This window comes from Antennarius striatus, chromosome 20 (assembly GCF_040054535.1).
Source record: "Antennarius striatus isolate MH-2024 chromosome 20, ASM4005453v1, whole genome shotgun sequence".
NCBI lineage: Eukaryota > Metazoa > Chordata > Actinopteri > Lophiiformes > Antennariidae > Antennarius > Antennarius striatus.
Window position 1 is genome coordinate 2,591,570 of NC_090795.1, and position 26,093 is coordinate 2,617,662.

The 26,093-nt window shown below is 42.3% G+C and overlaps 2 protein-coding genes and 1 long non-coding RNA gene across 10 annotated transcripts; 1 reads left to right on the plus strand and 2 right to left on the minus strand.

The window, feature by feature from the left end:
- Positions 1 to 1,524: 1,524 nt before the first annotated feature.
- On the minus strand, positions 1,525 to 13,584 carry LOC137587585 (uncharacterized). Of its 5 annotated transcripts, XR_011033948.1 has the most exons (5): positions 5,945 to 6,184; positions 5,787 to 5,835; positions 3,579 to 3,888; positions 2,203 to 2,572; positions 1,525 to 1,899 (listed from the first exon to the last, which is right to left on the minus strand). It is a non-coding gene; the product is annotated as an uncharacterized lncRNA (long non-coding RNA). The 5 variants fall into 5 exon arrangements; XR_011033946.1 differs by lacking the exons at positions 5,787 to 5,835; positions 5,945 to 6,184 and adding exons at positions 12,701 to 12,826; positions 13,506 to 13,584 and having other exon boundaries at positions 1,525 to 2,572; XR_011033947.1 differs by lacking the exons at positions 5,787 to 5,835; positions 5,945 to 6,184 and adding exons at positions 12,701 to 12,826; positions 13,518 to 13,583 and having other exon boundaries at positions 1,525 to 2,572.
- Positions 7,766 to 12,027, plus strand: LOC137614228 (uncharacterized). Its single transcript, XM_068343913.1, has 8 exons — positions 7,766 to 7,933; positions 8,023 to 8,131; positions 8,242 to 8,316; positions 8,406 to 8,493; positions 10,754 to 10,961; positions 11,051 to 11,150; positions 11,322 to 11,396; positions 11,478 to 12,027. The coding sequence occupies exons 1-8, from the start codon at positions 7,858 to 7,860 to the stop codon at positions 11,689 to 11,691; spliced, it is 945 nt and encodes a 314-aa protein (XP_068200014.1). The 5' UTR covers positions 7,766 to 7,857; the 3' UTR covers positions 11,692 to 12,027.
- A 258-nt stretch (positions 13,585 to 13,842) lies between the features above and the next one.
- Positions 13,843 to 25,687, minus strand: LOC137587664 (vasoactive intestinal polypeptide receptor 2-like). 4 transcript variants are annotated; one of them, XM_068304241.1, is made up of 13 exons: positions 25,315 to 25,684; positions 22,874 to 22,973; positions 22,284 to 22,391; positions 21,672 to 21,769; positions 17,637 to 17,734; positions 16,927 to 17,065; positions 16,662 to 16,812; positions 16,471 to 16,531; positions 16,320 to 16,389; positions 16,111 to 16,202; positions 15,864 to 16,002; positions 15,722 to 15,763; positions 13,846 to 15,651 (listed from the first exon to the last, which is right to left on the minus strand). In XM_068304241.1, exons 1-13 carry the CDS (start codon positions 25,372 to 25,374, stop codon positions 15,478 to 15,480), a joined length of 1,332 nt encoding a protein of 443 aa, XP_068160342.1. In that variant the 5' UTR covers positions 25,375 to 25,684; the 3' UTR covers positions 13,846 to 15,477. The 4 variants fall into 4 exon arrangements, with proteins under 4 accessions (XP_068160339.1, XP_068160340.1, XP_068160341.1 ...); XM_068304239.1 differs by having other exon boundaries at positions 13,844 to 15,651; positions 16,111 to 16,389; positions 25,315 to 25,685; XM_068304240.1 differs by having other exon boundaries at positions 13,845 to 15,651; positions 15,864 to 16,202; positions 25,315 to 25,685.
- Positions 25,688 to 26,093: the final 406 nt, after the last annotated feature.

The following is a 26,093-nucleotide window of genomic DNA, read 5'->3' on the forward strand; positions in this document are numbered from 1 at the left end:
GGCGCTGTTGGCCCAAATCTCGCGAGAAATCACGTGACGCGGTTTGTTCAAAATGACAATGGAGGGGCTGTCTATCGTGGGAATTTAAGGGGATTTACACAAATTATACAGCAAAGATAGAAAAATAATTTCATATATAGCACAAAAAATGTCTAAAAATAATCCATTTCATTTTTAAAGCTAAAAGGATCATAAATACATTATAATTCAGAAAAGATAAACTACTCACCCACGCAAGTGACCCTTTTATGATGTAAACACAAATATTTATCACTGCTCCTGCTTCAATTCAACTATTTTCTCTTCCTCTTTTTTTTATTCTGCTTGTTCTGCAGCTTCTCTGAACACGCCTTGACTCGTATCTGCACATACACTCAAAATATTTCCTTAGCTACAGTGCTGACCACTGGGGACTTTCCACATATTTTAGGGATAAAAATACCTCATGCGTTCAAATATATGTTAGTTTTTTCATTCATTTACAACTTCCATAAGTCAAGACTAATAGAAAATAATCAGTCAATAGTCAAATTCTGTCAGGGTTTCTTTTTTAAGTTAAGCCACCTTGAGGTTTTAGTCTAACCATAAAGAGCTTGATGACAACTGCAAATAACATTCTCCAAGTTCCTGAACTGCCATCAGGTGTTGGGATGCAACGTTTTTTTATATAATTTTGACCATTACAGAAAAGCAAAGTGGAACAAATAACCGTGAAACCCCATTTGCCTATGAACACCATTAAATGTGGAGTAAGTTTAATGATGTGACCAGGATGCATTCCATTCATGTGAGTAATTCCTCCTTTAGGGTTTTCAGTGCTGTCTTATGCCATCATGACTGGTTTTGAGGTTATTCTGGTAACACTGAATGCTAAGAATACTTTTCTGTCAGCCTGTGAGGGTTATTCTTAGTGCGTCTGTAAACAGGGAGTTTCCCTTTGCTTGTTCACCCACAATACAGATTAAAACTTGAAATGTTTTAATGGCTGACTAATTAAAATAATAAATGTGATCAGCCGTGATAATGAGGTCATGAGTTCATTCATTCAGTAGAAATAATTTAAATAGTGTAAATTTCTTTATATACTAAAGGCTGTGGTGTTACGTATATGGAACTTTATGTATTGATATAAGACGTAGCTGCATGGAAGCTTTTTAGCAAGTGAGGGACAGAATTTTAATTAACAATTATAGCCTTTTGTTTGTGTTGGTTTTGCATGACATTTTCAGTTTTTTAGAACACCTTTACAATTCGAGGCAAACTGAATAAAAAGAGTTTTAATGATGTATGCTTGCGCTAAAGCTTTCTCGTATTCGTACAAATAAAGTGTGGCTGGATTGAGCAGAAGTCCTTTAAAATCGATTGAATTATTTGTAACTTTGTGGGAACCTGGCTTGGAGTCTGATCTTCTGTGATTATGGAAAACAGAGTTGGAAAAACCTTCAGCAAATAAAATAAAAAAGAAACAATATCTGCACTGATCACTGTAGTTCTCATTGGAAACATGGGAACCCAAACCAGCGCTAACAGGTGAAAAATGTTCTCTTTGTATTCAAGCATAAGACAAAATATGACATCATCATCATCATCATGAGTGAAGAAGGTGAATCCCTTTACAGACACACATCTGTACATATATGGACACGCTGGACAAATCTGTGTGTGATTCTCAGCATGTGTCTCGTCGTGACTCCAGCATGAGTTTTTCCATCAATGCTGCTCATAACAGCGGTGGTTCCTCTTTTCCTCATATAAGACGACACCTCCCAGCTTCATTCATCACAAACCGTCAGCGAGGTTGAGCTGCAACTCACCGAGGAACAAAGATGAAGACGTGGACCGTTCTATCTGCAGGCCGCCGTGTGGGTCTGCTCCTCCTGGCTGTGATGCTGCTCTTCTCTGCGTCACAAGGTAAATTAAACTAAGATATGAATTGTCTGAATTTTGTCCTGTGAAACTTTAAAACCGTGCAAAACCGGGATAAACTTTATGTAACAATGAAAGAAGTTTAATCCATTTAGAACTTCAGTGAGCACAGATGTCAAATATTTGATGTTTCTGGTGCTTAAATAGAAAAATGTCATACTTTTCTTCATCATTATTACCCTCAAATCAATCAGTTATTACTATTATTATTATTATTGAATAACTATCACCCCTAAAACACAGTCAGATGGTTTTCAGTTAAAACAAATCCTGAACCTAAATGAAGAACGACGTGGCTGCAGGTCGTTCCAACTCCATCGACATGATGCTGACCGCTCCTCGTGTGTGCTTCTTGCAGTGGATTCCTACATTCCAATCGTAAGTCTCCCCTGCTGTCGCAAAGTCAGCTCCATGAGGTTAACCGGAATCAGAGAGTGTTACGAGCAGAAGCCACGGGAGGGCTGCCACCACCACACTTTCCTGTAAGAGAAACACATCTGAACCTGAATACCACACAACATCAGGACCGCGTGTGACCGATTTGTGTCTGTTAATAGGGTTAAAACCTCCAACGAAAAACAGTGGTGTATCCATCCTGATGCGGCGTGGCTCAAGAAGGAGATTCAGCAGGTGGGAATCATTTCTCCTGGAACAGATCAGATAAAGCTTCATCAGACTGTATCTGCACGTCCTTAGCTACAGTTTACTTTATTTATGCAATCCCACACGTGAATTAATTTGTAGTATTATTAATGCTACTTAAATGACAGCGTTGTCTCCTATCCTATATCTCATTCTACTGTCCCTCCCTTCCTCTCCGCTGTAGGGCAGACTGGCATGTCCTCCTGATCTGACGTTAGGTCGTTGACCAGGCCTGTGAAACGCTACAGCAGAGCAGCAGCTGATTTACTATTTATTCATTTTACACAGCACTCTATTTAAAATAAATTAAATATTTAAAGTTATTTTTATTATTATTATTATATTATTTTTTAAATTTATATTTTATGGCTGTTTTTTTTTTTATAGCTGTGAATAACAGATTGAACCGATTTCTTCTTACTGACCCTGGAGCCAAAAATAAATCTTATTTAAAATGGATTAAAAGGTGACTGACTCTTTGTTTTCTACCCGTGTGATGCCTAAAGATGGAAATAGTAGTGAAAAAAATATCACGTTAGTTACACCTTTACCAGGTCAATAATCAAACTGGTAAACATACACCTTTTCTGGAAGCATTAAAACCATTTTACAGCAAATTTTTTTTAGCCGCAACCTTTCTTTTCCCCACTTGATGGCGATAAAATACTGATCAAGCAGCTGTGTGTATGTGTGTGTGTGTGTGTGTGTGTGTGTGTGTGTGTGTGTGTGTGTGTGTGTGTGTGTGTAGCTGATATATCATATTAAATTACAGAATAGTAGAGACAACACAACAAATGGATGTAGCTGATATATCATATTAAATTACAGAATAGTAGAGACAACACAACAAATGGATGTTTGGACATGGATATTTCTAAAAGCACAAATGAGAATTTTGGTGTTTACATCCTGAACAAAGTTGGTACCAACAGATTAAATAAATCTTTAAGGATGAACTTTTCCTTCTAAAGGTCACGCATGAAAATTCATCTGGTTTAATAAGAACAAACCTAAACCAGCGGTTTACCAGTAACCCTGCTGCCTTCAGTCACATCAGACGATCCTCCCAGTTTCACCTGTCGTCACATGCCATCCTGGAAATCCACACACCTGTTTCTATGACAACCGTGTGCTGCTACAGACCACGTGATGTGACTGTTAGCTCTGACAAAAGCCAATCAGGTGGATGGACACTCCAGGGACTTGACAATCAACGTTTAAAATGCGCTGACGATGCAGATCATTCCAACCCCTTGCCAGTATTTCCCAAGTCCCAGCAGCAGCAGACAGCAGCTGATTCTGGTGGTGAATCAGTGACATCTGGTGAAAGAGAAACTGACCATCAGTTCATCACTTCCCATCGGTTTAATGACAGAGACGACATCCGCTCTGCTGTGGTGAATGAAAATGTCTTCTCTCTCAGAAAAAGACTGAATAACATCAACTTCTAGGAAAACACGCGGTTTGATCGGCGAAGCACATGAAGGCGTCCTCCCAGTCATACATGATGGCGACACTTCCTCAAAAGCTACTCATTAATGTAGTGACGACTTAGTTATCAGTAATACTGACATGGGCTAAAATATGTTGTACATACAGAAAACGTGGTTCAGAATTGTCGCAATCCAGATCCAGCTGAGGTCAAAAGTCTTCACTAAGTAGATAAACTAAAATATGGCTCTCACTAAATTAAATTCCTACTAGCTTCACTTTTCAATACAGTAACCCCTCGTTACTCGCAGTTAATGCGTTACAGGAACCACCCCCAAAAACGAAATTCCGCAATATAGCGACAAACTATTTTATTATTTACGGTAATTAACATAAAATGTTTCTGAACCCTCCACGTACTGATACTAAACCACCTTCTGTCTGTATCACCATTTTTGATAGACTGTTTAAAGCACTTTTGTGTCTCACGGAAGTGCGCTGCGATCCGAGACTTAACGGAACGCAGCGCACTTCCGGATGCAGTCAGCCAATAGCATGCGCGTACGGTATCACGTGACTACCTACTAAAAATCAGAGATGTAGTGAAGCTGTGTGTGTTGATGTGCGAATGCGCGAGGGATTACTGTATGATTTATCACTTTCCAGAGGTCGTGACCGCAGGTGAGGCCTGGTATGTATTTGTATTGGTGAAGTAAGGTCTTGTGACGATTGAACTTGTCATTAAAGTCCACACGAACACTAAATTGGTCAAATTTTAATTTCTTGCGTTCTTTTTAAATGTGACTTTGAGATGCTAACAGTTCCAGATATTCACTCCGTGTCGATTGCAAACAGGATATGGTTTAAGGGGGATGTGGTTACTTGAAAAGAGAAAAGATTAACTTAAGCAAATAAGCTGATGTCTTACAGCTGATGCAGCACATTTTAATATTATTCTATAACTGTTTCCAGCAAATACTGAGAGTTTGATTTTAAATATACCTGATTCTACAACTTATTAAATGTATTTTCCTTTAAAGTGATTTCCTGTAAATGGAGAAACTCTGACAGTAAAAACAAAACATTCTACTGTGGATCTGAAGCCCCGTCAAAAACACCCCACATGTCACAACTCCAAATGAGAAGTGGGGAAAAAAACGAAATCAGGAAGGAAGTTTCATTTATTTTAATATTCCTACCATCAACACTGAGATCAGTCATTCAGATTCTTGTCTTATGTCTGAACACAAAAGAAATACATGCTCGACAAAATGCACAAACATTTGAGGTATCTATGAAGTATTTTTACATCTCTGATCTGCATGATTCCGTGTTTTATTTCTTCCTTCACTCCTTCTGCTCTCAAATCCTCCTTCTGTATCTTTATAACTCAGATAAAATCAGATAATCCTTTATTAGTCCTACAAGGGAAAGTTCTAAACTCATGCTTACTCTAAACCAGCTGTTCCATCAACGTGTCAATACAATGTGTGCAAGTTTATGAAGATGTTAACTTCAGCACTGTCAACCCCTGTAACCCCACCCCCACCCCACCCCACCCGGGGTTATTTCTCAGGAAGTCCCGTCTGCAACATCACATGCTGCCCTGCTACCTTCTGCAGACATGATGATGATGATGATAAATCTTTTGTTCAAATGCGACTGGAGAAAGGGAGGAAGAAGTGCTGTTGACAGGAAATTAATCATTTACGGATAGAAACACACACACACACACACACACACACACACACACATTAAAAAAGGGGACAGTCAGCAGGATTACAAACCGGATCGTGGAGCCATCGTGTCGCTGAGACCAACCGTCCAGTTCCTCTTCTACAAAATCAAAAATGAGGCAACTTGAAGGATATTTAATAAGTAATTGTTGTTAGAAAGAGATTTAGATGATTTCCCAGAAAAAAAATCATTAAAAAGTTGTTCTTACTTTCACATTAAGATCTTAAAAGTGCAACAAAGTCCTGATTCTGCTCTCAATCTGACGCGGTTCCGTCTCCCTTCATATAATCTTTTCATTTTAGATAAAGCAGCACGTTTCCTCTGCCATCAGTGTTCCTGATGACCGCTGGGTTTCTGTACATGTGGTAAATATCTTTGCTTGCTGTTCTGCTCAAAGACAAAGATGAAAACTTTTTTTTTTAAAGGCAGAATTCATCCTCAAAAGTTCAATATGCAACCCCGCTGGCGTGTCATTCGCTGGGATTGGGTGGCGACTCGGAGGAACATGTTGGGACACGACCGTGACATCATGACCTCGTCCTGCCCCGCTCGACAAGATCATCGTGACATGAATTTCACAAAACTTCCTCATCGTCATTTTCAGAAAATTCACACATGGAAAGAAAACATGCAGATTTACAATAAATTACCAGTTTAGTTGTATTTCAATTAAAGTTTTTGTGAATTAATAAACGCACCGATAGATTTGACATGGAGGAAGCAGCATTTCTGACACCTGACTTTGGAATGAAGAGATGAAAGTGCTTCCTGTTTAAAAGCTGCCAGTATCTTCACCCACTAAAAAAAAATAAAATCAATGGTTCATTCATTGAGAAGAAGTGTGAGGAGAGAAAAACAACCCCCAAAAAAATGGGAAGATGCCTGACCGGAGGGACCGCTTCTTCTTTTTCAGGCCTGAACGACCAGATGCCTCCAGCATGCTGCAGCATGACGGGTCTGACATGAGATTATTTTGCATGTAAATTCAAGGGAGTTTATTTTTTTGCTTCCAACTTGCAAAATTTTGTCTTTCAATTCCTAATCTGCACCCTAATTCTTTGTCTCTTATTTCTTTTCACACAGGAAAAGCTACCCCCAAAGATCCTTCATCCTCCTCTCCTCCTTCTTTTACCTCTTCATCTTAGCCGCCTGCTGCCTGCATGCTACCATTCATTCATTCATTCATTCATTCATTCATTCATTCATTCATTCATTCAATCATCGTCAGCTGTTTACCCAGAACACAGGCTGAGGGTTCTGCTGAAGCAGGCCACTGGTGAGAGGCGGGGTACACCCTGAATGAGTCGCCAGTTCATCGCAGGGCCACACAGGAAGACAAACACACACACACACACACACACACACACACACACACACACACACACACACACACACGGAGAGGACATTCAAACTCTGTACACAAAGGCCTTCAGGTGGAATAGAACTCACGACAGCTCCATTGTGCTGACTCGGGCTTAAAATCAAATATTGAATTTGTAATCATGAAATCACTGATCAATAAATAAATAAAATAAAAATAAATAAACTACCTGAGGTGATTAAATAAAATTATGTTCAATAAAGTATGATGGAAGTGAATTCTGGCTTTATAGATTCTGAGATTTGAGTCCAAATTTTGAGAGTGAAGTCAGAATTATGAGGATAATGTAATGAGTTTGAGATCAAAGTCAGAATCCTGATGTTAAAGGGATTATTCTAAAGGGATTATTCAGTGAATCAAGTCAGATTTCTGACTTTGATGTCAAAATTCTTTGGGACAAAAAGTGACAATCCTCAGATTCCTGAATGAATGATGCAACATTCTGTATGTAGTCGTATCAGGAAATTAGGAAAACCCATGACCAAATGTTCCAAACCATACATTATGATGAAAGTTCTTCCCGTTTGCTAGCTTTCAGTAACTCCACGGCGTTCCCCGGAAGAACGAGGGGGGGGGGGTGAAAGAAAGAAAGAGGAGCATGACGAACCGGAGGGACCGCTTCTGCTTTTCAGGCCTTAAGTATCCCTCGTCTCCGTCAGCCTCAGCACTCCGAGCTCCTGAAGAGGAAGACGACCATCCTCCATCCATCCCTCTCACAATCCTCTCATCCTCTCTCCGACATGAACGCTGGAACCCTGATGAAGAGCGCGCTGGTCGCCGTCGTCCTCCTGGCTCTGATTGGCTCTGGATCAGCAGGTGAGACCCGGGTTTGGACCAATCGGCCTTAAATCCTGACAGGAAGTGGTTTTTTGTTGGTGTTGAAGAACTTTCTCTCCTCTCCTCAGTCAACAAGCTGTCCTCCTGCTGCAAGACGGTGAGCAGCCAGCCAATCAGCGGGCCCATCACCGGCTACATGGTGCAGAAGGCCAGCCCCCCATGTGTGCGAGCCATCATGTGAGTCCCATCTTCATTCCTTTGAATCGATTCTGATCAGAAGAAATCCTTTCCATTCATTTCCCGGCTCAGAGAGAAACAGTTCATTCATTTCTCTGTCCTTCCTGCAGCTTCCAAACAGAACAGGGTCTTTTCTGCAGTCAGGTCAACGCTCCCTGGGTTCGCCGCAAGATCATCGCCTTCGAGTGAGTTTGTTTCCACCCGTTGTTTTGCTCGCACTCGTTTTCTTTTCTCCATTGTTAACATTTTTCTCGTTTTTCTCTTTTTCTCACAGGAAAGCCAAAGCTCTGGCCACGCCTTCGTCCACCGCCTCCCTCCTCTCCATCATCACATCCACCGCCTCACCTCCTTCAGCCTCCTCTCCCTCCCTCTGATCGCCCTCTCCTCCCCTCTCCTCCTTCCTTCTCACTCCCTCCTTTAACTTAAGATGACTATTAATTTCTGTTAATTCATTTTGAACGCAAATATTTATGAGTTTAATTTAACTGACCAGTGCTGGGAGAAGATTTAAATTTTTATCATGCATCTTAACTTGAAATTGTCCTGAGAAAGTATTTTGAGGTATTTATATATTTATTAAATTCATTTTTGAAGCTTGTGAAAACTTGTTGCTCATGAATAAACGTTGCATCAAAAGACGTTCCGAGTGTTTATCTTCATCTGTTGTGACAGTTTCATTTCTTGCAAAAGCAGGAAGCTCTAAAGTTTCTGGTAGTTTCATCCGAACATGAATCAAACATGAAAAACGTGATTCATTCTTATTTACTTCCTCTAATTGAGTTCATTCAACAACCACAATCATTACTCAATAACGGAAAACTGAACTCCCGTGTGGACAGGAAGCTTTGAAATATGCCAGTTCCAGTCAATTTCCGTGAACAATCTCTACTTGATTGCTGTAAAGGAAAGAAGAGAGAATCCTCCTGCGTTGTCGATTTGTGCATCCGTGTGCATATGTTAGTCAGACAAACGTCATGCAGACGATACACACTTCAGAAGAAGAAAGGACTAATTCCAATTCCAATCCGCCCCTCAGCCCTACCCTTCCGTTTTGCATGTAGGATATCGTTTCTGTCCTGCTTTGCAAACAGAGGCAGCAAATATTAAAGACGACGAGCTTTCTGGTAGAGGAGGTGTTTAAATGTTCTTTACCTTTACATATCAGCATCATGGCTGTAATCAAAGGGCCTGATGTAACTAATAAATGTAACTAAATGTAACTCAATATAATTTAAAATAAATATAACTACCCCTTAATGTTGAATTACCCTGAATTTATTACTTATTCAAGTTACAAACATTACAGTTACACAGAAAACACATGTTTGTTTGTTTCTCTGTTCTAACATTAATCCTTTTAATTTATCAGGTTATTAAACCCACAGAACTCCATCAATCAAGGATCAAACTATCAATCAATAAAGAAAAATAACATCAAACACAAATCAAGACCTTAAAACGTTTTTGTCCATGTTAAAATGGACTTACTGTAAGTACTGCATTGTGGGAAATGTAGTTTACATGGGGAGGTAGAGTGGCAGGCAGACCGTTTGTGGAGCGCCTCTAATGAGCGACTTGTGAAGGGGGGGGGGGCGCGCCTTGCTCAAGGGTTTCTCGGCAGTAATCTGGAGGGTGGGCTGACACCTCCCATTGTTAGCTCACACTACAGGTGTTTTTTTTTTTTGGGGGGGGGGGGCGTGAGCGGGAATCGAACCGCCGATCTCCGGAGCATTGGACGACCCGTTCTACCGCTGAGCCACTGCCCTCCCCAAAAAGAAAAGGAAAGGAAAAGGAAAAATAAATGTGTAATAGGATTGTTTAAATGCTGTTTAGGACAAAAAACTATAAATATCCTGTGAACGAGATCAGATTTATCGACTTTTGTTCCTTATTTGGTCATCGACTCACCTGATTTAACTCATCTTTGTACCACCAGCCTGAAAAAAGTCTCAAAAGCCTTCCAGAATTTTGAGACTTCTACAACATAAATTTGTTATTTGTTTCCTGACGTAGACAATCAGACACATGCCTCTGCATTTTACATATGATAAAATTCCAGGTTTAGCAAACATTATACTAATTTTTTACAAATTTATGTGAAGAAGTTTTTTTGGACAAAGTCGTCAGACGGTTCCATTGAAACCTTATTTTCCAAAAAATCTTATTATTTTTTTTCTGGTAATTCTTTAATAGTTCAGGCTTAAGAGGGTTAAAGGACATCACATCCTCTCATTTCCAGATGTAATCTATTACTTCACCCTCCACCAGCCCTCCCACTGTGTGTGTGACTAAACGTGTGTGTTTAGTCATTCTGTGTGACAGCGACAGGCGACCGATTGATTCCAACCATCACCTTTAATAAAACCTGAACTTCTTCAGAACTTTAATAAAGCTGTATTTAAAATAATCTCCACCAGTTTTCTGCTTATTTGACCCTTTAATCCAAAGTGACCCCCTGACTGTGGATTCCCTCAAACCAGACGTACATTTTCCAAATGAAACGTCGTGATGAAAGCGTTTCCTGTCCGTGACTTCATGGAAATCCCTTGTGATCTCAGGGTTCATTCATTCTGATGCAGACGAGGTGGATGAAGAAAAACCGTGGGTCATGACTAACCGGAGGTGCCGCTTCTGCTTTTACGGCCTCAAGTACGGATCCTCAAGCCGGCCGTCTGCACACCGAGATCTCTGAAGAGGAAGCGACAGGAAGCACCAGCAGCGATCCCTTCTTTCATTCATCCTTTTTCTTCTAAGATGGAACGTGGAACCCTGATGAAGAGCGCGCTGGTCGCCGTCGTCCTCTTGGCGCTGGTTCGCTCTGGATCAGCGGGTAAGGATATTTGGATGCGGATAAATGAAGTGGTTTGAAATATTTTTCCATTTATTTTAAAAGCTTTTTGTCCGTTTCTTGACTTCCAGTCGATAAGCTGACCTCCTACTGCAGCGTGACCAGCAGACAGGAGATCACCGACGCCATCCTGGGATATAGGGTCCAGAGAGTTCACCCCCCAGCTGTCATGTAAGTACAGCACGACTACACGGATTTAGATCTAGTTTCACCAGCTCCATCCTACATCTGATGGTGTAAATGCTAAAAAAACTACTCAAAAGAAGAATTCTTTTCATTTCCACATGATGTGTCTGAATTACGATGGTTTTTAATCTCCCGTCACGTTTGTTTTTCCTTCAGCTTTCAAACAGCAAAAGGTTTTTTCTGCAGCTACCCCGGCGCTCGCTGGGTTCGCCGCAAGATCGAGGCGTTTCGGTGAGTTTGTTAAAATTTTATATGTTAAAAAAAATATTGATTTTATTCAATCTCTAATCTCAAACGATCTTTTCCTCGCAGGAATGCAAAAGCTGTGACCGCTACTGCTTCTGCCCCGCCTTCGTCCACCGTCTCCCTCCTCGCCATCATCACATCCGCCGCCTCACCTTCACCTTCATCTCTTCCACCCTCCTCATCCTCGATTCCTCCTTCATCCTCCTCCTCCTCTGCTCCCTTCTACCCTTCCTCGTCCGAGGCGACCACCCACGAGACGCCCTCCTCTTCCAGCCAATGAGAACGGAGAACGAGTGCGTCAAGACGCTAACAATCAGACTGACGCTTTAGATCGTACTCGAACAAAATGATCGTGTTAAATTGTTAACTCTAGATGAATATTTAGTTTCTTTTAAAACCTTTTCATTGTAAGGATTTATTAGTTTATTTTAATTGACCAAAGCTGACCGAAGTGTTGTTTACTAAATGTGTTTACTGATGTTTACAAAACTTTATCATGGATTTAATTCAACTTGACTTGAACTGCTCTAAGAAAGTATTTTAAGATATTTATTGATATTTAAACTTGTAAAAATTTATTAGGGTAATTAATAAATGCTGCATCTGAGAGTCTGCATATGTGTTTGTTTGTTTGTTTGTTTGTGTTTATCTTCATCTTGTCCGACAAAATCAAGATTCTCAGTTGAGGCGTCCTCTGGTGAAACGTTCACGTGATTCCATCCACTAGTTTCTCCTGAATCCTTTAAACCCAGAGTCTGGATGGGCGGAGCTAAAAGGTGGCTGAAGGTCAAGAGGTCATTTAACCCCTACCAGACCAGGAAGTCCGGCTTCCTTACACACACCTGTTCATTCGAGTGAAGGCTGAGGGTCTTCATCACCATCGTCACATTAATCACCAGCTTCATCGCGTCACTCTGCATGTGACTGAGGTCCAATAAACGCTGACATCACTTTGCTGAATCACTGCTGAGTCACTTCTATCACTATCTGAAAACATGTGATTCCCGGGAAATCGGAGGGAAGTGGTGAGGAGCTGATTTGAAGCTGTTCATCAGGGTAACTCCAGCCATCGTGAAGCTTCAGCTTCATCTGCTGACGGGTTCAGATTCGCCTGATTGAAACTTCTCCTCACGCATCGAGTGACAAAAGCATCTAAATATAATTGTACCTTTAAACGTCAGTGAGAAAACCTACGCTCATATCACGAAAGTGATGCATTGTGGGTGTTGCTCACACCCCAAACCCACCCAACCTCTGTGAAACTAGCAGGAAATATCAGCATCCATTACCTTTAGTAGTTTCAAGCCAACCTCTTAAATGCTCAGTCCACCAGGGAGTCCAGCGATGAAGATGCAAACGAGGGTTCTGTCCATCCTCCTCCTCCTCTTGGCCTGCCGTGCAGCGTCTGCAGGCAACTGTAATACAGAATAATTAGAATTACAATTATTAAATATGCCACTAGAAGGAAAAACTCCACCTTCTCAAAAAAAACTTTCAGTTATCTTTAAATCAAATATGACCGTAAACTGGAACGAGAGAATTTTTTATTTTACTTTATGTCAACACTTTCATTTCCATTTTTCTTTCGACTTTCAGTTGGAGAAAACTCAAGCTCCACTTTTAACAGTTTCTTCTCAAGAGGCCAAAATGCTGGATATAATTCCAGCATTTTAAGACTTCTCGGAAAGATAATAAGAAATATATCTAAAAAAAAAAAGTTAAATATATAAAAACTAAGAATTAATTGCTAGCCAAACAGCTTCCCTGACATTAGAATTTATTTAGATTATTAAGAATATTTAGGTCACACTGCGAATCCACTTCCAAATCAATTGAACCTGAATAATATTTATACTGTACAGTATTGGACAGTACAGTACTTGTTAATTTTGAGTTTTAATCTCGTCTTTGCTGCCATCTAGTGGACAAAGGCTGAGCCTGCGTCATTCCGTTGAACCGTTCAGCACTTTTGGAGTTTAATCATGTTAGCAATGACATACTCACGTAAACCGGAGTAACGCAAAAGGACATTTTAAAATATTAATAATAAATGACTTCTGACGTCAGACTGCAGCCACTGACGTCAATTCTTACCACAACACTCACAGAATTCCCATAATTGACGCTGAACTCCACCGGGTTGAAATGAAAAGAACGTACGGATAGTTAAGCACGACGGGTTCGTCCAGTCACGTGATTGAGTTTGTCCAATCATGCACTTTGTGGGCGGGATCTCTGGAAATTAACCAATTATATTATAATTATCTACTAGATTTCCGGATTTCAATGTGTTTTTGAAAGTAAAGATTGGAGTTTCTTTCGGTTTATATTAGATAATCAAACATTTATTTTAAAACCAAAGTTTATTGCCATAAAGTTCAATAGAATAACATTTATCAGCTGGTGGATCAAACTCAACTCCTTTAAAGGAGATCCAGTAAAACATGAGACTCACTTTCAGGTAAACACAGAGAATATTCTCAGGTCAGGGCAAACATGACCCCTAGGAGAAAAATAATGTTTTTTTATTTATTATTTATTTTCAGAATTGGGTTTATTTTGTTATTTACCAACAGAACAACACCGGTGACCTCTGACAGGATGGGTCAGGGTGAGCTGTCAAGATCAGATAAACGCCTCGCATCAGCGAATTAACTGTCAGCCAATGGAAACAAACATAAAAAGATGTGGAAGTTTTCTGAGAAACACAGTTTATTTTCATCGAAAAACATTTAAAATATTTACTTTATTCAATCTCAACTAAAACCAAGCTGATGAATATTCTGGTCAAATATTCAAACAGGGAAAGAACAAACTGATGAATTAGAGTATAAAGTACTCGACAACTACATGAATTTAAAATTTTAGGATGTGTAGGAGGTTATTGCATTATTATTACAGCATTTATGTTTTATTTATACATATTTCCTTCTCTTTTCAATATATTGGACACTATTGCTGACAGAGTACACCCTTAATAAAAAATGTAGTTTATATGCATCTGTGCATAAAAAACAAGCATGACTCAAGTTTGATAAAAGATGTAATAGAAAAACAGTTTCACAGGTTTACATCTGAACCCAGTCAACATCAATACAACTGTTAATAAAGACAATAAAAAAAACACAATCAAGGCAAGAATGGTTTTTGGCTTTCCTTTGGGCATCTCTGCATTAAAGCACAAACATCCATAAACATCCTTTTTAAATTCTGATTTCAGATCATAGATTGTCAAATTCTGGATGAAGACCTCAAAGTTTGGGGGGGAAAAAGGCACAAAAGCACCTTTACAAAAAAATTCAAACCTGAATGGGACCCCTTGTTTTAAGTGAGCTGCAGTAACAGTTTACTTCCTGACCTTTGACCTCAGGTTCAGATGGAGATCCTACAACGAAAGACGGATGAAGGTAGTGAGATGAATGACCAGAGGAATAATCCGTGTGTCCTGTAACATGAGGGACCAGTGAGGTCACATGGTGAGGGACCAGAGGTCACATGGTGAGGGACCAGAGGTCACATGGTGAGTCAGCTAATCAGGCTACAACTAAATTAAACTCTATAATATCTAGTTTCCTTGGACCCACTCTAGAAAGTTAAAAAGTCATAAAATTGAGCGTCGCTCAATGGGGAACTTGGATGGCTGGGAGGCGTAACCCTATTGGCTAGAATAACAGCCAATCAAACAGGTCAACTAACTTCCTCTAAAGTGGACTTTAGAGCTGTTGGTAAATCTGTTTGAAAACCTCTCCAACAGCTTTAAGACCAATAAAAAAAAAGAAAAGAAAAATCAAAGCAAACAATTCTATTACTAGTGTAAAAAATCTAAACTATTAAAAATTCAAAGATAATTGAAAAAAAAAAAAAGTTGGAAAAGCATCCAACCACTGAACATATGGTTTCAAATGACGAATGATTTCAGCAGGCACTGTTCTGACACACGTGTTGAACTGAAGACACAGCTTCGGTCTCTGGAGCAGCGAACGATATGTCCACAAAAGGTTTGTCTGAGTCTTTAAAAAGGTGAACTGGTTCTGAATGTCCTCCCAAATATAAAAACCAGGGCCGGTCAGAGTGTGGTGGTTTCCGTCTGCAGGATGGACTGGGCTCTGGCGTGCCTGGCAGACGGCGCGCAGGTTTCGGTGCCGTTCCTGCTGACGGACAAGGTGTGCATCCTGTAGTCCCGCCCCCGGAAGCCCCTGAAGGACAGGTGTCTCCACATCCTCCTCAGCTCGATCTGGACCTTTTCAAACAAAACCGACTTTAAGTTGAAGCAGAGAATCTAGAAAACGTGAGATTGAGCTGCGACTCACCTCGCTGTTGAGGAAACAATAGAGGACGGCCACGATCAGACCCTATAAAACACACCCACAAACGACACGCAAGTTAAAAAAAAACACTGCAAAGAAAAGTTCCTCCAGAGGCGGGGAGAGAAACCGGTGACGCGTTCCTGACCTGGAAAGACCCCAGCCCCAGTTCGAAGAAGATCTTGATGTAGTTCAAGGTCTTGTTGGTCGGCTCCATCAGGTAGACGAACACCACGTAGTTGATCCCGAACAGAGGGATCAGAAGGAGGGTGGACTTAGCCAGACGCCTGGAGAACACACACACACACACACACACAATGCATTTTAAAGCTGTTAAACATTTCATCACTGGGATGTAATCTTTATATAAATCAAAAAAGTGCGAGGTTAAATACTTGTACTGCGATTGCTCGTTTCCTCCCACGTCGGTGCATCGCACCTTCTGCACCAGGATGCGGATGATGCTGATGAAGAGGATGAAGTTGATCTTAATAGACAAAAAAAAAAAAGAAAAAAGCAGGAAGTCAGAATTTAGTTTAAAAACAAAAAGAAGTAATGACTCGACTTCACAAAAAAAAAAAAAGACGTTGTAGGACACACTCACGATGACCGACGCCATGATGGGCCAGTTGATGAGTCTTCTGGGGACGGGGTTCTCGTTCATCTCCCAGCACCTGTAAACACAAACAGGAAATGTTAAGTTCTACCGGATCTCCTTTTGTCGCTTCGCCCTGCAGCGCCGACGGGTCGCTCACCTGGTGTCCTCCAGCTTCACCCGACAGACGATCCACGCCACCATGAAGACCAGAGGGATTCCTGAGAGACAGGGGGGGGGGTAACAGAGAGTCTGCTTAGCTTCACCAGGAAACGCAAGTGGCGCTAAAACGCGTTAAAGGAGGAAGAGCTGCTGGAAACCCCCCCAACCCCCCCACCCCTGGTCGCGTACCCCAGCCGATGAGCAGGTAGACGGGGAAGCGGATGGAGTAGTTGTGGATGACGAGCAGCAGCGTGTGGAGGTAGAGACCCTCCACCAGCAGCCAGAAGAAGTTGGCCATGATGAAGTAGTTGGAGAACACCAGGCTGGCCTTACAGTCCACCTGGAGGACCACACACACACACACACACACACACACATGCAACACACACGTTAGCCCTACAGCTAGGATTGGCATCAAAAAAAGGAGTCCACGGCCGTATTTTGGGGCGCTCACCAGCGACGGCTGCGTGCTGCAGTCGACGGTTTCGTCGTCGGAGAAGAGCAGCGCGTCTTTGATGAGAACGGCCACGGCGCGCAGGATGAACGACACAAACAAGTTGAGATGGATGTAGTTCCTGGTGCAGTAGAGCCTCCTGCATACACACACACACACACACACACACACACACACACAAAAGAATGTTAAGAAGCGTGTTTACAGAGGGTGTCGGTGCGCGGAGCCGCTGGAGGACGTCGGATCTAAACACGGCGATAGCGGCGAGTGAACGGCTGGAGCGCGTCCAGACGGGGATGGAGATCCCGTCACGGCTCGGCGTGTTGGGAAACGTTTTGAGTTAGAGTGTGTTTAAGTGTGCAGCGTGTGTGTGTTTATGTATTGTATATCCTGAATAATCCTTCATGCATCCTGTGTAGAAACCAGCTGGAGTTAAAGGTCAAGACCTTTGCACATGAATGATTTCAGTTTGGTGTTTGAGCTAAAATTAGATTAAACGCCAGATTAAATCCATGAGATTAAGAATTTAATGTTCTTTAAATTCCTTCCAGCAGCATCTCTGAGGCTAAACCGGAGCGATTTTTAACGAAGCCTAGAATAAAACAGCAAATATAAATCAACGGGTCAAGAATGGTGCAAGACGACGATATTCAGACGTGAAAAAACAAACAAAAAGGGCGACGCAAATAAACGTCCGTGTTTGTGTTTACCTGAAGGAACAGATGATGGCGATGCTGGTGAGCAGAGACACGAGGGACAGGCTGTGGCCCAGAGTGGTCAGGATCTTCACCACCCTGTAGAACACCAGCTGCACACACACACACACACACACACACACACACGAACGACACGTTAGACGTGCAAAAACGCAAAGGAAAGCTGCTTCGATTAATTTAACCGTTATTTGTCTCATTTATCTGTGTTTGGACAACATGACCTCATGCCCTCAGTTAATTTCCACCTTTATGGAACAACAAGCTTCCTTATCGTAATAATAAATAAATAAAATCTGATGTTGCCAAAACATGGCATCCTTATCTCCGTGGCGACGACACATGGCGGCGATGACATACAGGCCTGTAGTCGACGTGGAAACGTCAACACAACCCACGAGCTTCAAGTCCCAGCTGTGTTTTCACAGACAGGAGAGGCTCTTTCACAATAAGAGCATGATTAGGATCAGCAGTATATGTGTGTGTGTGTGTGTGTGTGTGTGTGTGTGTGATGGTGCCTGGCACTCATCGCTGTCATTTCTAAACAACATTCCCCACTTGTGAGACACTATCTGGCGATGAACCACACACACACACACACACACACGATGTACAGTATGCATATTTGGACTTTCATGAGCAGAAGCACTTTAACAAGAAAAGGATGATCCATCGGGACAGAACTGTTTCTGACACATCGCGGTTGGACTTTTCTATCAACACAGGGAGCGGGTTCTCGTCTTGCAATCAGCAACCTCACCAGTAGAGGTCACCAAAGCCTACACGCTTCAGAAAATTACCTCGGCTTAAAATATTACTAGTCCAAACCAGTTAACGTTTAAACCATGGGGATTAAGAAGCACACACACACAGGAAACATCCTGTCCATCTTTACGGTACATGCAGCTCCATCACCATAGCAACACTCCTGCTCTAAAGACTTCCACTTGTGGATTCGCTCTTCCTCCCATCCACCGTACCGTTTTCTTTTGTTTGACCCTCATCCTTACTTCCCGCCTTTCATCCTTTCCCACTTTATTACACTCGACCCTCACTTCCCTTTTCTGCATGCGTTCACCACATCTTCCTTTGTGTTTATCCTCCTCCGTGATTCAATCAACACTGAAACATTTCAGAATAAAAGTCATTGTATTTTCACTTTAAAATCCAGACTCTCTAGGAAACATTTTTCCGTCACATCATTAGTACTTTAAGTTAAAGGCTTCTGCACTTCTTCCACCTCAGTCTGCACACACACACACACACACACACACACACACATTCCTGAGCCCGATTCTCAGGCCTTCTGGCTGGGAGCTGATGACCTGCTGGCCCAGACTCACTGCCTTCTATGTCCAAACACGACTCCCATCCATCAACCCCGTCTCTCCTCCCGTCTCCTGCTCCGACAGCAGAGAGTCACGCTGAACCTCCTGGTCAGGACAGCGCTCCAAATCTGGTGGGTCATCTACTGAGGAAACCTGGAGATGCTTAAAATACGGATAGACGTTCAACATTTCTATTCACATCTGATCGGACTGGAATAAATCGATCGTCCCCGGAGCGCTGCGATCTGGACGGAGACTATTTTGATCCTGCGCAGGCCCCAGTTTTATGTCTGCTCTAAACGGTTTAAGAATAGAAAATTAGATTAGATGTATTTGAAAAAGACAGGAAATGAGAAAGAGACAAAACAGTTCGGTGAATCGGAAACATCGTAGAGTGCGTTCGGGGGTGGGGGGGGGGGGTTGAAAAGTGACGCCGTGACACGATTTCGAAGAGCCGTCGCTGCAGCCGGAGAGAAGGAATTGGAGCGAGTCGCATGAAATATTCAACAAAACCATCTCGCAGACGCCGTGCATGTTGGATTCAAGCCAACGCTCCTTCCTACAGATACTTTTCATTTCCTGAGCGAAGCGTTTCTGCACCTTGATTCCTCAAAATCAAGTCAGCTTCATGGTTATTAAGTAAAACCTGCTCATCCGATGACGTCTGGGTATGTTAGTGCATTATTTTTAAAAAAAACGGGAGTCCGTCCCGTCTGGCGGGCGAAGAGCGATCCGAGGACACGTCTGAAGTGTCTCGACGAGCGCCGGCGGTGACGTCTGGACTCGGCTGAATGTTTTCCAGACGGAAAACCTCCGTCCTCTTCAACAGGAAACAAATAGAAGACAGTCAAAGAGCGAGGATCCCACACCTGAGGGCTCTGGACTGGATCAGCAGGCAGCTGTGTGTGCTGTTCCACTGCTTCCTGTCACACAGTGTACAGTACCCGACTTATTGGATTCTCCCTCTATTTATTAGATTACACCTCAAAAACTTGTTCAGATTTAGATTTTGTAAAGAGTTTTGATATCAGGATTGTTTCAAAATGCCACATTCAAACTCCCTCGTTTTTCTAAACAAAATCTGTAATGGAGCTGGCCTCCGAAAAAGGATCTTAACTAGTTTTTTTTCTTTAAAGCTAAATAGTAATAATATTTCAAGCAAAAATGTCAACTTTCCTACTTTCTGCTTTGCAAATGAAAGCATTTCCTATTAATTGAAGGCTTTGGCAAAAACGCAAAAAAGAGGAAGTCACAGCGGCCGTCAACATCCGCTTCGTATTAATCGCTATGGGAACTGACAGATGAGATCAAACAATCCCATCAGATGTAAACACTCGGTGACGTAGCGACAGCTGCCGCCGCGCTGAAGTGGTGAACATAAACCTGGCGACGGCGATCCGCCCCAATATTTATTTGACCTCTGGTGGTTTCACCCAATCCTGAGCCACACGTAAATCACTCACTGTAGTTTATACAAGACGGCCCGTTCGGAACGCTGGTGTGTTTCTGCATGCATTGCAACACCACACACACACACACACACACACACACACACACACACACACTCTTTATCTCCTCGTGAGCCTCTGATACGTTTATCTGAATTTATGCGCCGTAATCAGATTTACAGCGATCGTAAACCAGATTATAAGAGCGTTGGAACTTTTGCAAGTTTGCACAACGAGGCAGCGGCGCAGCGCGAGTCACGGCGCAGATCGGACACAAGATTCTCGTAAACCTGGATGTTCCTCGCTGGTTTAAGGCCCGCTCTTAGGGGGGGGGATGCAGCTGCGACTACAAGCAATAACTGGTGAGGTCAGAGAATTAAATCGGTGACGTCACAGGGGACGCCCCGAGGCGGCGCCGGGACGTTAAACACAGGTGGTGTGTTTTTTTTATTTCATTCCTACAACCACCTGCAACTTCCAGGAGGGTTGAAATCCTCGGAGGAGTCGTCTGTAGAAGGGAAGGAATTCCTGCCGTTTTTCTTTCCATTTGTAGAGAAACAGGAATGGGAACAAACGAGGAGGATTAGAGGAGAGAGAGAGGAACCGAACCCCACGACTCGGCTGGGGGTGGGGGTGGGGAGTCTAAGCCCGTGTCTCGCCACAAGTCTCAGCTGCTCCGCGCAGGATCACGGAGGGTTAAAATGCTCAGAGTTGGGTCATGCAAACTGGAAGAACACCCCCACTTCCAGGTTGGGAAACGTCTTGTGTTCCAGAATATGAGATAAAAATGGGCGACAAGTGAAGAGAAAAGGAAAAATTCTACTAAAAATTAAGAAGGTGTGGAAACAAAGTCCACCGATCCTGAGTGCATCCATCCATCTGGGATTTAACTAGTTCTTCCCAGGTGAAAACAGACCTGATGAACCCGACGGGGGTCCTACAGGGAGAGTCTGAGCCCAGCCATCGACCGGAGGTCAAAGATCTGTCAGCCAAAACCCCCCCCTTCCCCTCCTTCCTCACGTCCGATCTGCTCCCTCAACCCCGACCTTCCTCAGCATCGATCTCTGTCAGCGTGGGCTTTGATCGGATAAACACGCGTGCAGAGATGCCTGCATGAAATCTTTTTTTTTAATACTTACAAGAAGTTACGAAACAAAGAGATGAAACCTAGAAGATCAAGTTTGTAAAATCTCATTTTGGACGTTTTTTTAAAAAAACGTACAGCTAAAAAAAAAAAAAAAGGACAGTGAACGCACCTCTCTGGCTCCATCCTTGTTGTCGGACCAGCAGGCGATGGTGATGACGGGGTATACGCGTGACCAGCCCCTCGCCGTGCAGGTCCTGCTCAGGTTCCCTGAGACACACAAACAGATTTCAGAACCGTCAGCGACAATTAAGAGGATTTTATTTCTCACTTTTTTTTTTTTTGCTCCTTTTTTCAGAAATTTTGTTCTTCATTTAATTTGCAGATCCTGCACTCAATAGATCCAATCGATTTGAAAATGGAACGCCCTCATCGGCGCAAAAAATAAGGGTGAAAAATAAGTTTCTGAAATCTTAAAAAGGTAAGAAAATTAAAAAATTTGAGTAAGAACGACTGATAGAAACAGAATCAGAAGCTGAAGAGGGACAGGAAGTGAATAATTTGAGGAAGGGCTGATGGGGCGGAAAGGGAAGCAGGGGGGAAACAGAAGAGGTGTGTGTGTGTGTGTGTGTGTGTGTGTGTGTGTGTGTGTGTCTGCACATCAAGGTCCGTCTTTCTGGATCAGCACCAAAACTCAAGCAGCTCTGCTTCTAAAACTGGATAAACCCCCCCCCCCCAAAACAAGATCTGACGGTGACGGCCGATGGAGCGCCAGGGGACTCACCGTTCTTTCCAAACAGGTGCACGATGGCGGAGGGACAGGGGAGGGTCATCACCTCGCCCACGGCGGCGCTCTGCCAGCAGGACACATTGTCCCACTCACCACGACATCCTGGACACACACAGAGGGAAGACGCATCACTCACGCCGCACGCCACTTCCTGTTTGGCGTTTCAGCGCCGTGACCCTGCACCTGAGGCGATCAATCAATAATCAGTTACTTTTCACCTCTGAAACACTTTTTCTGGTGTGAAAAGTCACTGGAATATTTAGTGGAAATGAAAATGGATCAAAAAATGTGACCCAATGACGAATGTCACGGTTTGGATTTAACACACACACACACACACACACACACACACACACACTTTTATCACTCTGGCAAAACATTCAAACACAGGACCTTTAAGAAAACACAAGTGTGTGTGTGTGTGTGTATTGTTACACACACACACACCTGTGCACAGGTACTTCCTGCAGTCCAGATTAATGATTAACAGAGTGTGTGTTGAAACGGCATCTGGACACACCCACCCCCCCCAACATTACACACACTGCATTTGTAAAGAATTCTTTGTGTGTGTGTGTGTGTACCTGTGCTACCAGGCGTCTGCTGCTGGAGCTGCGTCATACACTCGCTCATGGATCTCTGCATCTCCCACAAGAAGTGGCAGTGAGGAAACTTTCCATCAATCTGTCAGGAAGTAAAGAGAAAGATTATCTCCAGCGTGAACAAAACCAGCGTCTGTCGGTCCGTCGGCTGTTTAACAAACGTGCTTCTGCACTAAAGTTTACGCTCCTGTGTCTGGAATTTTATCCAGAACGTCTTAAGAGAGGAATTTTAGATAAATTGTTTCCCAGATTAGAAATTCCTGCCTGTTTTGCAACCGATTCACTTCATTTCTTCCTAAAATCTCAAGCAAGTCTCATTTTTCCGACACGTCAGCATCGTACCTGAAGTACACACATCTACAGCTCACTTTGTCTGGAAATAATTCAGCATCAATAGAAGAGAGAGACCGAATCGCTTCCATCCAATCAGAAGTCTCCGAAGCAAGACGATTAAAATGTTAAATATCGTAATTATTTGCGTCACATGACGACAGCAGACTCCGCCCCTCATTAGCAGCTCTGGTATCGACCACAACCCATGACGTTTCTGACATCAGACCAGCAGCGTGAGGGTGTCCTGGTACGGCTGATGGTTACCATGGATACACACAAACACATCCTGCCTGTCGACCAATCAAAACATCACTTCACAGCTCCCCATCCATCCTTTATTCTCTGCTTAGCATCCATTTGTCAGAGAACTATCCTATGGAGTGGTTTGGTAATAATCTGAGGGGGGCTGAGGCGCATCAGGCGACCGACTCAGTCAGGCTTCAGAGAAGGAAATTGATTTCCTGACTTCTAAACTCCCGATGAGTCACTCTTCTGGCAGAAACCGCTGGAGAAAACAAGAAGAGCTGGAGGATTTTAGTCCCAGGCTGCAGCTTTTTGGAGCCGTTTTCAGAACATTTTATCCTTCGGAGAGATGGATTTGAAAGAAGGGATCCCAAATCTGAAGGTGAAACTTTGTTTTTAGCATAAAGGCTTCATAAATGACACCAGGTTGAAGACTGACAAATGACATTAATGACGTGAACTCCAGGTGTTCCTCAGGGAGGACTCTTTGCTCCGCTCCGCTTTTAAATCTTTCTGATCTTGATTCAAGTCTTTTCCCATTTCCAGTTTATTTGCTTCTCAAAACAGAAGCTATAAATAGGAGAAGGCAAACGGGTGGAGGACAAAGCGTTTGACCTGATTTAATCCGCTGCTGTCTAACAAATCTAATTCATCCAGTCAACTCACACACACAAACACACAGATCCATTACAGATGAAACTTCAGACTGAATTTAAGGTCATTTTTAAATCCAGTTTCTAATCCTGAACCTCATCATCTGGAATGTTCTGCTTATACGGAATGTCTTTTCATGCCAAGGTGGATTTATAGAAGTTTTCGAGATGACATCATCGCTCTACTAAAAACACGTCTGTTCAGCTTCTTAAGAGATTTATAGATGATTAATTAAAGTTAAGGAGGTGATATTCTGTGATTGATACTCTGCCACACAAAAAAAAGAATTAGCATTTAAAAAATTTTTTTTTTAGTTTTTTGTGTTTGGAGATAAATTCAAAAATAGAAGGAAAACTGGATTTAAAATGTGATAAATCAGCTTTTTATCTCCAAAAGAATGTTTAAATGTTAAAAAGATTTATTAAAATTGACAAAAAAAAGAGAACAAGTGACATTCCAGCTGTGTCGACACACAAACTGAACCGAATTAAAGCTTTAAATCAAACCTTCATTTGCTAAATGGAATTCAGCCCAGAGGCGAATCGAGCTTCACTCTTTAAATACCTTTAAAACACAACAGATCAGCAACTTCCTGCTGATGTCACTGAAGTTCATTTAGTCCAGGGTCAAAACATGAAAAGCCTTCATTTAAACCTTTAAATTAAATTTTTATCTATAGAGAAAAGCCTTGACTCCATATCAGTCCAAAAAATTTATTTTTTTCCAACTCCAATTGAATTTTTCCTGATTTGCTGAAAAGTTACTCACCCCGTGATGTCACTTTTATAACATTTCTACAGACATAACTGCAGACTTAATCATCCACTTGAATGGTTTATCTAAAAGTCTACGAGAACCAGACAAGAACATTAAAAATTAACCCACAGCAGACAGAGTCTGATGACCCTGAAGGCAGCACGACGTCAGTTTTGACCAAAAAAAAAAAGGTAAATTCCAGAGTAAAAGAAACGTTAAAATGCGGTTTCAGCAGAAATATTAGAGGAAGTACAAATAAATCCATGGATGAAGTTATTTTATTGACCACTTTTACCTTTTAATGCCGATTTGGGTTAAAAAAAAAAAAAAAAAAAAAAAAGCTCAGAATGATAAAGCGCGAGTCACGTGACTAATAAACGTGAGTAATTATCTTCACTTTTAAACAGGTATTATTAATGATGCGTTCACGGACTGACCGTGTGGCTCAGAGCGGCGCCGAGCAGCAGCAGCGTGACGAGGTGCGGGGGGGTCATCATGGTCGCATCCCGTCCAGCAGAGGGTCCAGTCCCCGAACAGCTGCTCCCCGCTCATTTAACGCCAACCAACAGGAAACACGTGCGCCGAAACCACACCGATCAGCAGCCTGTCAACTCAGGTTGGTGACGTCAGCGCGCCGAGACGTCACCCGCTTTGTTTGTAAACAAAAAAAACAAACAAAAAAAACAAAAAAAAACACGAATAAAATAATCCCCAAACAGTAAACGTCCAAGGAGAAGACGCGAACTTGAACGCCTCAGTTCTGGAGTTGTGATGCGTTCAGAGTCCGGAGTTAATGTGAGACCCGCCCGCACTCTCCTGGTCCATTTCAAACAATTGCGCGTCCTCGACACGCGCGTCTCGATGCCGCGCGCTCCTGACCCGACGGAGGCGCTTGAGCGTGAGCTAATGAGAAGACCGACAGCGACGCCAAGCGGCCAAAGGCTGCCACTACAGTTTAATTATGACCTATTAATTAGTTTGAGTTTAAGTAGATTTCAGATTTTATTAATGACGTCACAGGGCTTCTGCCACTTAGATTTTATCAGCAAGTATATTTAATAGGCCACACCTCCCAGGTCCAGGTCCTCTGATTGGGTTAAATTTGTCCCAAACAAGGAAACTTACAGTTGATCTGATAACACCTGACTGTCTGTTTTTAATTACATTTACATTTACAGGGTGACACTTGTGTTTCTGTTCAAATTAAGACTCTGAA